At 31.5% G+C, this 14,304-nt stretch overlaps 1 protein-coding gene across 1 annotated transcript in view; it reads left to right on the plus strand.

The window, feature by feature from the left end:
• LOC123662309 overlaps nucleotides 1–13,369 on the plus strand; it is a 44,442-nt gene extending 31,073 nt beyond the window's left edge. Inside the window, exons 3-4 of the mRNA XM_045597168.1 lie at nucleotides 12,269–12,437; nucleotides 12,734–13,369. Coding sequence (XP_045453124.1) covers nucleotides 12,269–12,437; nucleotides 12,734–13,369 — 805 coding nt within the window. The remainder of the gene's footprint in view (nucleotides 1–12,268; nucleotides 12,438–12,733) is intronic.
• Nucleotides 13,370–14,304: the final 935 nt, after the last annotated feature.

A 14,304-nucleotide genomic window follows, 5' to 3' on the forward strand; every position in this document is an offset into this window, starting at 1 on the left:
TGAATAAAAATGTTATACCGATTTAAAGAATCACGCTGAACATGTAAACAACACGCTGACGTCGCAGGCACAGCTAGTAAATAATATAAATCTAAGAACAACGATTTCAGAATCGATTTCTTATCGGCCGAATTTAATAAGACTGTTCCAACTACGTAATTCCGTTAAACCGTATTTATCTTATAAAGTTTGTTCATTCAATTTATATTACTTACCGAAACATAACATCCCAAACAATCCCGATAAGCCTTTGATCCCGTCTGAATACCCTTGATTCTAATACAATTACAACACCGGGATATGAATTTTAATTGGAAGACGATACTCTAATTAAGTATATCAGAAAACACATAACAGGAACTATATTGAACTACTGAATTGTTTTTGAAGTAAAACCTCTTTACGCAAGCTTGACTTGGGGAGTAGGCTGGTGAATGCGTGACGAGAGCGTTACGAATAGTGTAATCGGGCGAACGGAGGTTGAGAGGACGATATAAGTTAGTGAAGATAGAAAGAAAGAGAGTTGCGTTTCGTAAATTTTACTTCAGTCTAAAAGTGTCTCTAAGTGTGATCTAAAGCACACTGGTTTTTTTTGTCAACAGCCTTTTTTTTCAGTAGAAAAACGCTTAGTAGTGTTGACAGCGGGGGTATGGTTGGTAGCGGGATTATAACACTTCTAGTATTGCAGGTATACATAGGCTATGGTATCCGCTTGCCATCAGGTGAACGAGGTATGGTTGTTTAATACTGTTAGTAGCAAAAGGTTATTTTCGTATTATATCTGCTCTGCTCCTAATATTTTTATTGCTTTAAGACAATTTTAAATTAAATTTTTCCTTTGTTTACGCTGAGTTCTTCTGTTTTAATAGCTAAAGCATATAATTCGGTTTCAGATTAATTAACGTTTAAAATTTGTGGGTTTTAGTGATGTTGTATTCCATATAAGTCTTGACTAAATTTACAATCATTGATAATTTTAAGAAGATTAATTACTTTGTTTCTTGGCGATTATTCTCAGATCGGAATTCATATTCGTAATAAGTGGAATCTCCAAATTAATCTATAGGGATTTATAAAACATTAATATATTTATATTTTTTTTTAAATTTCATAAGTGCTTTTTTAGTCGTTTGCTTGAATTAAGAAATTTTTGATCTGGTGGTAGCTCCACATTTACCCTTACAAATTTATATTACTATTTACTAATATACAGACTAATATATTTATAAATGGTAATTAAAAATACCTTTGAAGCCTACTTGAGCACGTTTTTAAACTTCATTTTGATTATAAAATTTTAAAGTATATAAACGCAACGTTATTATTAAACCAATAAATACCGCTAAGCTGAACCATGCAATTCATACATAAATAACATCAATGTCCAATCGAAGCGTTTATACACAAATTCAGATAGACAATGCCAGCATCACGACAGAGTAATATAATCCTCTTTGGAGTCTCGTGGACGCCTCAGCTCGTTACAGAAGTGACAGCTTCGTTTTCATTACGTATGCTAATGATAGGAATGACTATTGTTATTGATGATCATCAATGTTTATTTTAATAAGTAATTTTGATCGCAGTGAACAATTTTCATCTCATTATCTGCGTTTTTCACCCTATATGGTGTTGGTGAAATAATTTGTATTAAAATGAGACAGCTAAAAAAGCATACGATGAAAGATTGAATTGAAAATAATTAATAAATATGTGTAATATGGCATATTTCACGATACATCTAATCTCTTGACATGGCTATATATGTCACTTTTTTTAATATTTAACTAGAATTTCCAAGCAAATTTTAACGAAATTGAGCATATTATACTTGTCTAAATTGTAGACATTTATAGTTACTGTTTGGCATCTCTAACACAATAAGTATATTTTTATGAAAGATTTTCCTTCTTTAAATCAAGGAAATAATTTTAGAGTTATCACATTCAAATAAAAAAAATAAACCATAATTAGTTTTTGTTTCAATTACAATGAAATAATAATTTAACTTATAAACTCCACGTAGACGATATGCGTCAGGATAAACACACATTATTGCCTTGATCACACGTAATAATTTACGAAGTTCTCATATCGACGTCGCCACACCTTGAAGGCGCCACCAAAGTCGATTCATTCGACTGTTAAGAGTTAACTCGTTTGATAAGACCACCTCTGTAATAGAATTATCATTTAAATAACTTATTTTAATATTAAAATACACTCTAGATATAAAGGAAAAGAATACACACTAAAAGAAATAGCTTTTAAACGTTTATAATCTATAATCTATATCTATAATAATAATAATAATAATAATAATAATATATATAAAAGCGAAAGGTCACTCACTCATCACGAAATCTCCGAAACTATAACACCTACAAACTTGAAATTTGGCAGGTAGGTTCCTTATAAGACGTAGGCATCCGCTAAGAACGGATTTTACGAAACTCGACCCCTAAGGGGGTAAAACGAGGGTTGGAAGTTTGTATGAAAGTCCTATGTTTTTGAAGTAAGAGACAGAACGTGAAAAGGTGTCCAAATAATGTATCTTTAAAAATCAATTCCTTTTTGGGGTTAAAACGGGGGATCGTAGGTTGACTCACTCATCACGAAATCTCCGAAACTATAATACCTACAAACTTGAAATTTGGCAGGTAGGCTCCTTATGAGACGTAAACATCCACTAAGAACGGATTTTACGAAACTCGACCCCTAAGAGGGTAAAACGGGGGTTGGAAGTTTGTATGAAAGTCCTATGTTTTTGAAGTAAGAGACTTAAAATTTAAAATGTAAGCTCTATAGATGGTGAAAAGGTGTCCAAATAATGTATCTTTAAAAATCAATTCCTTTTTGGGGTTAAAACGGGGGATCGTAGGTTGACTCACTGATCACGAAATCTCCGACACTATAACACCTACAAACTTGAAATTTGGCAGGTAGGCTCCTTATGAGACGTAAACATCCACTAAGAACAGATTTTACGAAACTCGACCCCTAAAGGGGTAAAACGAGGGTTGCAAGTTTGTATGAAAGTCCTGTTTTTCAAGTAAGAGACTTAAAATTTAAAATGTATGCTCTATAGGTGGTGAGGAGGTGTCCAAATAATGCATCGTAATCTATATATATAAAAGAGAAAGTTCACTTATCATGAGAACTCAATAACCACTGGATGGTCCATCCATCCAGGATGGACAAAGATGAAATTTGGCAGGGAGGTAGATTATAGTTAGTAGACGTCCGCTAAGAACGGATTTTGCGATATTCCACCGCTAAGGGGATTTAATTGGGGTTGATAGTTTGTATGAAACATATACAGCAGCTATAAGTTCGCCTGATAGGCTATTTATACTGCAGCCTGAAAATAAAACTAAAAATTTGGTGTATAGAGAGGTGTTATAAAAATAACTATTAAATTTACTAAATTGCACCTTTTAAAAAGTTACTCAGTGTGATAAGCACTTCAAATGACTGAAATAAAAAAACTAATTTGCGTTAAACATCTTAATAGTAATGCATATCTTCATAACCACGCTAACGTAGTCGCGGGCGACAGTTAGTGTATTATAAAACAAACTCCCCAAAAGAATATGTGATCGATTCCTTCAAAATCTACTGAACGGATTTTCATGCGGTTTCACCAATGGAGAGAGGGCTTCAAGAGGAAGGTTTACGGAACGGCTAAGCCGATTTTGATGATAGTTTCACTGGAAGTTTGCCGGGAAAACTTTGTGACACACTGATTACTACGCGGGCGAAGCCGCGGGCACAGCTAGTCTACTATATAATTCGAGCTAAATCTGAGCAAAAAATGCAAAATGAGAATCTTGAAAATATATAGATTGATGGATTGATTGATTGATTTTATTTTATTGTATTTTTAATCGATTTAATAATAATCATATAAATTTTTATCGCTTTTTTCTGTCATACAAACCTTAAAAAGGAAGCATAATAAAGAGTTAAAAAAGGTGGTTCAAGTACGTTCATGCGTTTTAATTTGTATAAATAATAAATAAGCAATGTACATTTCTAACATAGAATAAATAATTAAAATTGACTAGTGTGTCGGTGTTCAAAACAAATAAAAACAAAATCGCGTAGTTTTTACAACGTTACCTAGTACGAATGAAATTTATTTTCATACGATCGATATCTGACTAAAATAATACAAATCAAATTTTTGCGTTCGTTTTGTTTTTACAAACAAACTTTTCTGACACGGAACAACCACCAAAGTATATTTCAGTTTCGATACAAAATATTAACTTAAATTCGTTAAACATGCGCCGGAATACGTGATCTGAATAAAAACAGGATAGTATAATTCATATAAATAAAAATTTAAAGTCAACTCCTATGAACTGTCTATATAATAAAAATGGGTCGCCGGAATGTATTTATACGTACGTACGTAAAACGTACACTAAATTTGTTTATATTTTATCCTTTGTTAAATTCAAGATAAGATTTACAGGAGAAAAATAAAGAAAATAATTGCGTCGGCTCGCAAACGAAAAGCAACCGACTTCAATTATACCGACAAGTTACACAACGTAGACAAAAAAATTGTCAAGTAAATACGCATTATTAGATATAACTCAAAAAGTACTTGTCAGATTTCGATTAATTTTTAATGAGACCATATTATTATGACTAGCATCACCTTTTTATTTAAAAAAAAAAACAGAATTGGTCCACTCAATAAAAATTTCGGAGTTAACATACATAAAAAATACAGTCGAATTGAGAACCAACTCCTTTTTTGTCGTTTAAAAAAAATGTGACAAATAGACGTAACAATATACGGATGAAAATTTGAAAATGTACTAACACAACAAATGGGATCATTCACGAAAAGTTAAAAAAGTTTATTTAAGCTTGAGTGCTTGGACGAAAGAATTCTACAGACAATTAATTATTTGAACAAGGTATAAAAATATAGTGAGAACGTCATTGATCTATAAAAAAAAAAAACCGAGAACGTGGACTAATAGGAATTACGAAAACTACGAAAAAGAAATACGCCATCCCGTTACAAACTCAGCCAAATGTAAATTTAATTATGAATAAACATTTAAGACGAGACTCGCGCCAAATCGTTATCGACACCGCGTTTTGTCGATATTCATTGAGAACTGGTATCGTGTTTCTCGACTGTATATAATTAGTGGCGCGTCACTAATCGCTCGGACGTTTTATAAGATTGATTGGCGTATAGCTATATTGTTAGTGACGTGCCACGAGATAATGAGTTGTGACGTAGGACGTGTCGATGATAAATCACATAGTGTTGTTTTAACACTTTTTTTTAATGGAATATTAGTTTACTAAGCGATGTATCAAATTTCTTAACCGGTATACTACTTGTTAGAATTGACGGTCATTAAAAGTTGTAAGTGTAGTCATTTTTTAATTATTGACTATGGCTTTTTTGTTAATGATTATTATAATCGTTGACGGACGCAATCGATATATGCTTATGCCAACAATATATGATATATTAACAAAGGCGTTCTTATTTGATTGTTTTTTTTTTCATGTATACATATAATGACGCTATATCTCCTTCAATTCATTTTAATATAATATTCGTTTATAAATGTTGTTTTGTGAAATATTTAGTTTGCATTAAAAGAAACCTGTAATATAGTTACACAAATAAAAATATCGTTTGTGTACTTATGTATGCACGTAAGAAGTTATACTTCATTGGCTAGCTAACTTCACGTTGCTAATTCCTTCTCCGTTGACTAGCTAACTTCAGGGTGTCGGTTTTTTGTGACGGTGTGCGCACGTAACGTAAAAATTTACTCCCATCATTTTTCCTTAATTCGCCAAAAGAAGTTTAACTTCAATATATGTCAAAAAGCCGACTAATATTGCTAATCTTTTTCGTTGACATAAAGAAGTTCATTCGAACAGACTTCATTCATTTGTCTCCAACTATCCCAACTTGTACAAATCCCTGAGACGTATCAAATAAAATCTCGACTCCATCAATTAAAAGATACCAGACCCGATTATAGATAGAGATAATTAAACGCATTAATTACAATACAATTTCTCCGAGACCCATATCGATAAAACGGAATATTTGAATATATATAAATCATGACTATTTACATACAAAACAAGCCGTTTCTTGATTTATTTTATTGGCTTTATCGACAAACGTCTTAACATCACTGTGCGAAAGAGTCGTATAAAAATAGGAATGTTAAGTAATTAGGACTTTATGTTTATATAAATAGAGTCTTTATTTTGCTGTTGCGTTTGTTGTTTCGTTGTTTAAATTTTTAAAATGAACCGCTATCTTTAAAAATTAGAGGGTAGATAGATATCTGTGATTAGGATTATACTCAAATTAATGTATTGTAAAATAGTTCTTGAGACCATTTCATCTGATAACAGGAATCATTTTTTAAATATTTTTTGTACGATTTGATCGGTTATTTGTTGTTATTATTATAATTTATTGTATTTATTTGTAACAGGATGTTTAAAGTAATTATTTGTTTACTAAACGAGTTATTGAAGAATTCGATTCGTTGGCGCAGCGTTCACCGAGCTAGACGCTGGTGGTTGCGGGTTCGTTCCCTGCTCACGATTGACATTTCTATTGGGCATATAGATATTTGTCGATGTCTGGGCGTTTGTACTTGTGTATTGTGTATGTTTCCTTACCCCGACACAGAATATATACCTAATACTAAGGACCCGTGAGTGTGAAGCGTTTATTTTATTTTATTTTTAACCGACTTCAAAAAAAAGAGGAGGTTACTCAATTCGACCGTATATATATTTTATTTTAATGTATGATCGGGGATAACTCCTTCGTTTATGAACCGATTTTGATAATTCTTTTTTTTGTTGGAAAGGAGATATCCGTAGTTTGGTACCATGATAAGGAAACCAGGGTCTGATGATGGAATCCCAGAAATGGAGGGACACTCGAAAATCCGCATAACTTTTTACTGTGTGTACCAATTTTGATTATTTTTAATTTAATCGAAAGCCGATGTTTATCATGTGGCCACATTTAAATTTCATCGAGATCTGATTTCAACTTTTAGAGTAATCTTTGAAATAGTCAAGTAAATACTGATTGTATTTACTTGACTATTTTTTCGTCTACCTACGTTGTATTACTTGTCGATATAATTGAAGTCAGTTTTTCTTCGTTTGCCTGCAAACACAATTATGTTTTTTTTTCTTATCAAAGAACATTCTTGTTTAAATCACGATTATTAATATTCCTACATGAGGTTTATGATTTAAATATTGCATACATCAGCATGATAAGTAAATAAAATATATACATAAATGAACGTAACTAAATCAAATTAAATTGCTAGATAAGCTTGTCTAACTTGAAAGTATTTCTTTCTACACGTTAACCGCTATAGAAAGGTCAAAGTAGTATTTATTCGACCTCTTTATAGCCTTTGAGGAAAAATATTCCTTGTATCGTTCAATCGCCAACGAGCTGTTAACTGCCTTTTTATAGCAGTGTCCATATCACACAGTGAGTACGGTCGAACCGTGGGTGGTCGTAGTTTGTGCCGCGGAAGTTGGTAATGTAGATATATTTTCGTTTACGAACTACAAAGAAGACATTCTAATAGGTATGTATGTACACAATCGGTTGTTCAAAAATATGACATTCGGTTGTCAGTAAATCATCTAATATATAAAATTCTCGTGTCGCGGTGTTTATAGTTAAACTCCTCCGAAAAAGCTTGATCGAATCTCATGAAATTTTGTGTGCATATTGGGTAGGTCTGAGAATCGAACAACATCTATTTTTCATACCCCTAAGTTATAAGGGGGGTGGGGGTATTAAGGAGCTATCATATATGACAAAACAACGTTTGCGGGGTCAGCTAGTAGTCATTATAACTATTAATAATACGGCGCTGAATTTCAACGTTACTTCAACGTTTTAAAGGTATAGATATAGAAATTTAAACGAGTTCTAATTTCTTTTACGTTTTATTTTTGTACTAAAGAAAGCTATTTTCTGTTTGCGATCACTACCGCAAAGCGATTCTAACTCTGTCCACCAAGCACTCAATATGCGTTCCAATACGTAAAAACTTAAACAAAAACGAATCCATAATTGAATTCTATATATTTACAATTAGCTCCCTAATTGCTAAATAGCGATCTCTTCAAAGCAATTCAGTTGCGATTGTCATTTTTTTCTGATTCGAATTTCAAAAATTGTATTTATTTATAGAATACTAACGACTAGGTTCTTGTGAAACAATTCATTAATAGCTAAAAGGAAATTGCTCGCCACTTTAGAAAATTTTCATCTTCTACCTGTACCCCTAAAATACCTCTTGCGGTTTCATCTGACCCAAACTTTCCCTAGTTGTTAAATTTATAAGCATTTAGGAAATAATAGTTTAATGTTCTATTACTTTACCTAATAGATAAGCTACCTCAAAATAATTATTTTTGGTGAGAACTTTGTTTAAACAAATTTTCTAGTTTTATAATATTACACAAATATTATTACCATTTATACTTACGTGTTTGGTATAAAAGCAGCTTACAAGAGATTTTTTACCAGAATTTCAAACGATCCTAATATCATTTTATCATGAGCACAATTTTATTATATTTTAGAAAAGGTTTTTTTTTATTTATGTTTTTGTAATGTCGTCTACCTGATATTAGAGATCAGTTGGAAGTTATTAAAATTTAATTTATTGCATATTACATATTACAATATTTAATATGTTATGTACAATAATTAATTGCATTTATGATAATAGTATAATGATAATAAAAATACATTAAGATAAATAAATATTTATATTAATGTATTTTATTATTAATACATTTAATCACGAAATAACAATAAAATATTAAAAACTAAGCACAAAAGTGTGATAGCATACTTTTAAGGTGTTTTTCGTTTATTTAATAAAAATGAATAGAATTGGAATACGAGTAAAAGATTTATTATAACTAAGTACGCTTTTTTAACCGACTTCAAAAAAGGAGAAGGTGCCTTGATTCGACCGTAAATACGCATTTTTTTAAATGTGTTAGTGTTATATCACCATAGCAGATAAATAAATCATCACATATAATTTTATATTTACAGTTGTCATTGAAATTAAATATTTATAGGTATGTAGGTGTATAGGTAGGAAGGTGTTTTATTAATTTTTACTATCACGTCACAAATAAAATTCTAAGGGACCTCTGCTACTTAATAAAAATACTATAAAAAAAAATTATGAACCTTTATCGTCATAAAATTTAATGAAGCATCTGCTACAAAAATATTATAAAAAAATAATAATAGTTTTAATCATTTATAAATAATATCATACAGAACCAGTCCGCCATTCAATTAATATCACCCTACCACATTCAATACTACATAGAAAATGTTCAATAAGCGTAACTAATGCACTTATAATAATCCAATAGTAATTACACTTCAATTGAATGGAATTATGCTATGCACATCCGAGTTGATATTCAATGAACAATTTATAAGTACTTTTAATTTTTCTTTTAAAAGAATATTTAATATTTATTTTATTAAGTCTTTAAATTACTGTCGGTGATACCGTGTGCCACTTCACATTTGTTTTTTTTTTTTTTATAATATGGGAATATTATAATAAGAGACCGAAATAAATGTGAGATATTCTTAATATTAAATCTTAATATTTTATGGGTTTCGCTTGGAAACAAAGGTTTGTTTACTTTTATATTTTGTAAAACGTTGTTATTAAACTATGAGTGAACGCCTCACAGTCAATGGTCCCCAGTACGTTGAAATCCTCTGTTGGGATACAAAACATGTCAAACATCAGTATGACTCATATATATGCTTCGATAGCAAAATCCAGTTGCAGGGATAACTGCACTAATACATTATCAGCGGCGTTGTGACGTTTTCGGCTAAAGCTCCCGGCGGATTAATTCACACCGAATTCTCTAATAATTATAGTCATAGCCGATTTGCAGAAAACCTAAATAATTATACATCTAAGCATGCCTCAGGCAATGTATCTATTGGTTAAAGTGTCATGAAAATCCGTTATGTACTTTTCAAGTTTTATCGCAAAAAGACAGAGAGATAGACGCGACAGACTGATTTGCTTTATATTATGTTAAGATGTTGTTTGTTAATTTATTATATTAAGCAAGTTATGTGGCTTTATTTCAATATGATTCATATTGTTTTCTACTGTTTACGGGAGTTTTACTCATTATGATGAGACAACTTTTTCGGATTTTATTGCGGTTTATTAAGTTTTTTAAATTCTCGATGTTTCGGATACTCTACTGCAACAATGGTCATGGAAGAACTGATATTTAAAAAACTCAATAAACCGCTATAAAATGCGAAAAATTTGTTTCGTTATAATATCATTTTTATAATAGCGCCCTTTCCTACCTTTTACTGATATCTAAATATTTATGTATTGATAGAAAATTAATTCCACGGTTTAACTTCACAAGCAGATAGGTTTCGCATCTATTATATTACTGTAAGTATAGATAACGATAAAGGCAGACAATAATTTCTATATCGCCCTTTAGCCTCTTAAATATTGTAAAACCGGTCAAGTACGGTTTAAAATACAAAACGAAGTTTGGTACTATTGTTATGTATAACAATACATATTTTTAAAAATCGAACTTCGAGCGAAAAAAATTAAAAATAAGATTTTTGTATAGAGAAAAGGGGGACAACGGATATTTTTTTGTCATACATATTATTATAATTAACAGCCATAGTTAGTCATTCCTGCTGAATTCTTTAAAAAAATCTTAGTAATTAGCGATTGTTGATACTCCTAGGGCCCGTTTTACTGGTCACTATTAGTTTACCTTGCAGGTAAGTTACTAGACACTTACACTTGCTTTCGACAAAATTTTTTTTAATCGAAAGGTGGTGTGTGTCAATTGGTCCCATTTAAATTTATTTGAGATCTAACAACTACTTTTCGAGTTATATCTAATAATGCGTTTTTACTTGACGCTTTTTTGTCGACTTACGTTGTATTATACCGCTTTGTCAACTAAGAATAAAAGAGCCATTAGGGCCTAAAACAACAATTATTAAATTCACAGACTACAAATACAATATCTACATTGAAAAGTGAGTTTTAATGATGATTAAGGAAATCTATTATAATCTTTTATCTGTTGGATACCGTTATTCGTTAGATAACTATCAGCAACCGGGGATACCGGACAAAAGTATGAACACAAACATTATACATCTTCAAGTGGCATTCTGCAATACGATAGAAACAAAATACAATAACACTTGACAAATATTGATAGAGATGTTATGATAAGTACCTACCTACACACGCAACTTCTCATATAATATACACCTACGTCTTGTTCAGATTTTTTTCCAAAGATAATTTTACCTCACGCACATAATAATCTATTATTTGTTGTAACTCAGATGCTGTGATACCATACGATTAAATTAATAGCATCAAAGATCATGGCTTCCGTTTTCTTTTCGTTGTCAATTTGAAATAACAGTTAAGTATGACCCAATATTCAAATGTGTGCGTTTTGAAATTAAACGTTCGCCCAGTGGTCGAAATTCGACCATAATTAATTTAAATTAGAAATTTTAACATTAAACAAAAGAGCATAATATATGCGCATATATATATATATATATATATATATAATACATAAAGTAATATTAAGTGTATATATATATATATATATTTGAAAACATTTACGAAATTTATGTTCGAATGTTGTAAATAAAAAAAAATACAGTCAAATTGAGAACCTCCTCCTTTTTAGAAGTCGGTTAAAAAAGATTTTAGTTCTGATATGGTGTGAAAATAATGAATGATTTTAAATTTTTAAAATATGAATATTTTTTTTATTAGATATATAAAATATCTAGATATAGCTGATTTTAAATAAGAAAGATATAAAAACTTTTTTAATATGTAGGTAGGTAGGTACCTGATAATTATTTCTGCATTTTGGAATTTTTGATTACGGTTCTTAAAATTAGAACATCAATTTTTTCTTGCATATCGTATTACGGAATTAGATTATTTTTTTCTTTATTAAATACAACAATATTACCTTACTTTACAATCATCTACTTAACTCTTATCTCGTAAATATCCCACAGCTGGCTATATACTATAAAGGTCAAGACAGCTTAATCCACTACATGCCGTTCCTGATTACTAAATAAATCTATAGCTATAATTAACTGGTCATTTTTCATCTCCAGGCATAAACGGAAAGTTACGAACTTGCTACCATCGAAGTCATCAGCAACCAATCAGAGCACAGGGTCACAGAGGCGAGCGCCACCACCAGCGCCACTTTACGAGGACCTTCAGGATCTGCCTCGGCGACCACCGTTACCACACAGACCCGAAACTGGACCACAACTTGAGGTAAATATGACTACCATTAAAATATTCACCTGCATCAGAATGTGCTAAGAGAAGAAATTATTCCTCTATTTGAAATTGTTACTTGGTAAAAGCAGATATAATGTTTAACTTTTTGCTCAAACCTTTTTGTTTACTAAATTGATTAATGATTAAAACTATTTATAAATCTTTGTTATGAATAGTACTATTTTTACATTGATTACGTTTTTGGAAATATGTGTTTGTACAAGTTTTGTAAACTAAATACAAGGCATACATAATTATGTAATAATATATATTTTTTAATTTTCTTCCAGATGGTGGAAACAAAGAGATCCAATTGTCAAGAACGTGTATTCGTTTGCGGAACTGGTGGCTCATGGAGAGGTGGCAACTCTTGTGTCGGAGATGCGTGTGGTGCTCCTCTATATGAGGAGCTGCCACATCGTTCAGATGACTCTATTCACAGCGACGACCACTTCGCTGAAGACGAACTCAGCCTCGTCGGTGAAGCGGTTCCTTGTCGGACGTGCTCGAGACCACCTGTTCCACATTCCTTGCCTCACAGGCCAAGGCCGCAAAGATTAGATCGGCGACCTAAATCACTTGAACGGCGACGAGCTCAACATAGAATGCCCAGACATATACATCCGCCTGATCCATCAGAATTCCACGAAGGAGTGCTTCTAGATGCTTTGTTAAGGTTATATCCTCAGGTCGGCACAGTTGGTGCTCGACCGCAAGGACCTATGCCTATGGGCCCAGGCGGAGCGTGGCCTGGCGGAGAATTGCCTGGTATTAACTGCTGGAGAGGTCCAAGAGCGTCCCCGAAACCTCCTAGTGGAGATTCCTCTTTTGGTTCCGATTCAGGATACAGTAATAATACTTGCGGGACTTGTGGTACAAGGGCTTCCTCTAGACATCGCTTGTCAGCTGAAATACCATTGTCATGAACAAAAAGATTGTTCGAACTTGGCGATGGGCGTGCCATAATGGTTTCATTTTGAGTGATAAAATTATTTTTAATTCCAAGCATTTCTTAGGATTACTTCTTACGGCCTACTTTCACTGATATTCAGTATGGCCCTTTGCCTTCTTCGATAATAGTATTTGTGAATGAATTATTATGACTATGGAACTTAGTGATACCTAGTAGTGATAATATTTCTACGACCTGTACAAAAGAGTTTCTTGTTAGCTGAAGATTTTCCGACTAGGAATAATCATACTTGATTTTGGTCATAGCGTTTTGATATTCATTTTTTGATTCGATTCAATTGAATAGGTAATTTTGTACAAAATTTTGAGACCATAGGTAATATGTTGTAGCTGTTTCGTCCTAGTAAGTTGTATTGAACTAGTCCTAAATTTATTGCAATTATCAAATTATAATACACATATTTGATTTAATGTAAAAAGATAAATTGTAAATTGTGAAATTTACTAAAATCTGTAGATATTGTAAAAACAGTTTATAGTAATTAAGTTTAGTATAGTGACTTGAATTTTGTAATCATATCACGATAAATTATCTACATTGCATTTATAGTATAAAACATGAATGTTCTAATATTTTAACGCTTTATTTATTTATCTATTTCTGGTGCTAAACATATTTTATTATTTGTAATACTGGTAGTTACGTCACATAAAAATACTGTAATTTTTGCTTTTGAATACTTTAATACAGTGTGAAATTGTATGGAACCTCATTTACGTACTATTTTTTTTCTCTTTTAAAGTTGGTATACACAGGCCGTTTCTAATTTAGATGAAAAATATAGGTACGTCAGTGTAAAGTACTTCTCGAAGAAAAAATAGTATGAAATAAGATTTGTTTTAATTTTATACTGAAATAATTGCAATGGCAATCTTTCAAACTTATCAT

The sequence above is a fragment of the Melitaea cinxia genome, chromosome 18, assembly GCF_905220565.1.
Source record: "Melitaea cinxia chromosome 18, ilMelCinx1.1, whole genome shotgun sequence".
Taxonomy (NCBI): domain Eukaryota; kingdom Metazoa; phylum Arthropoda; class Insecta; order Lepidoptera; family Nymphalidae; genus Melitaea; species Melitaea cinxia.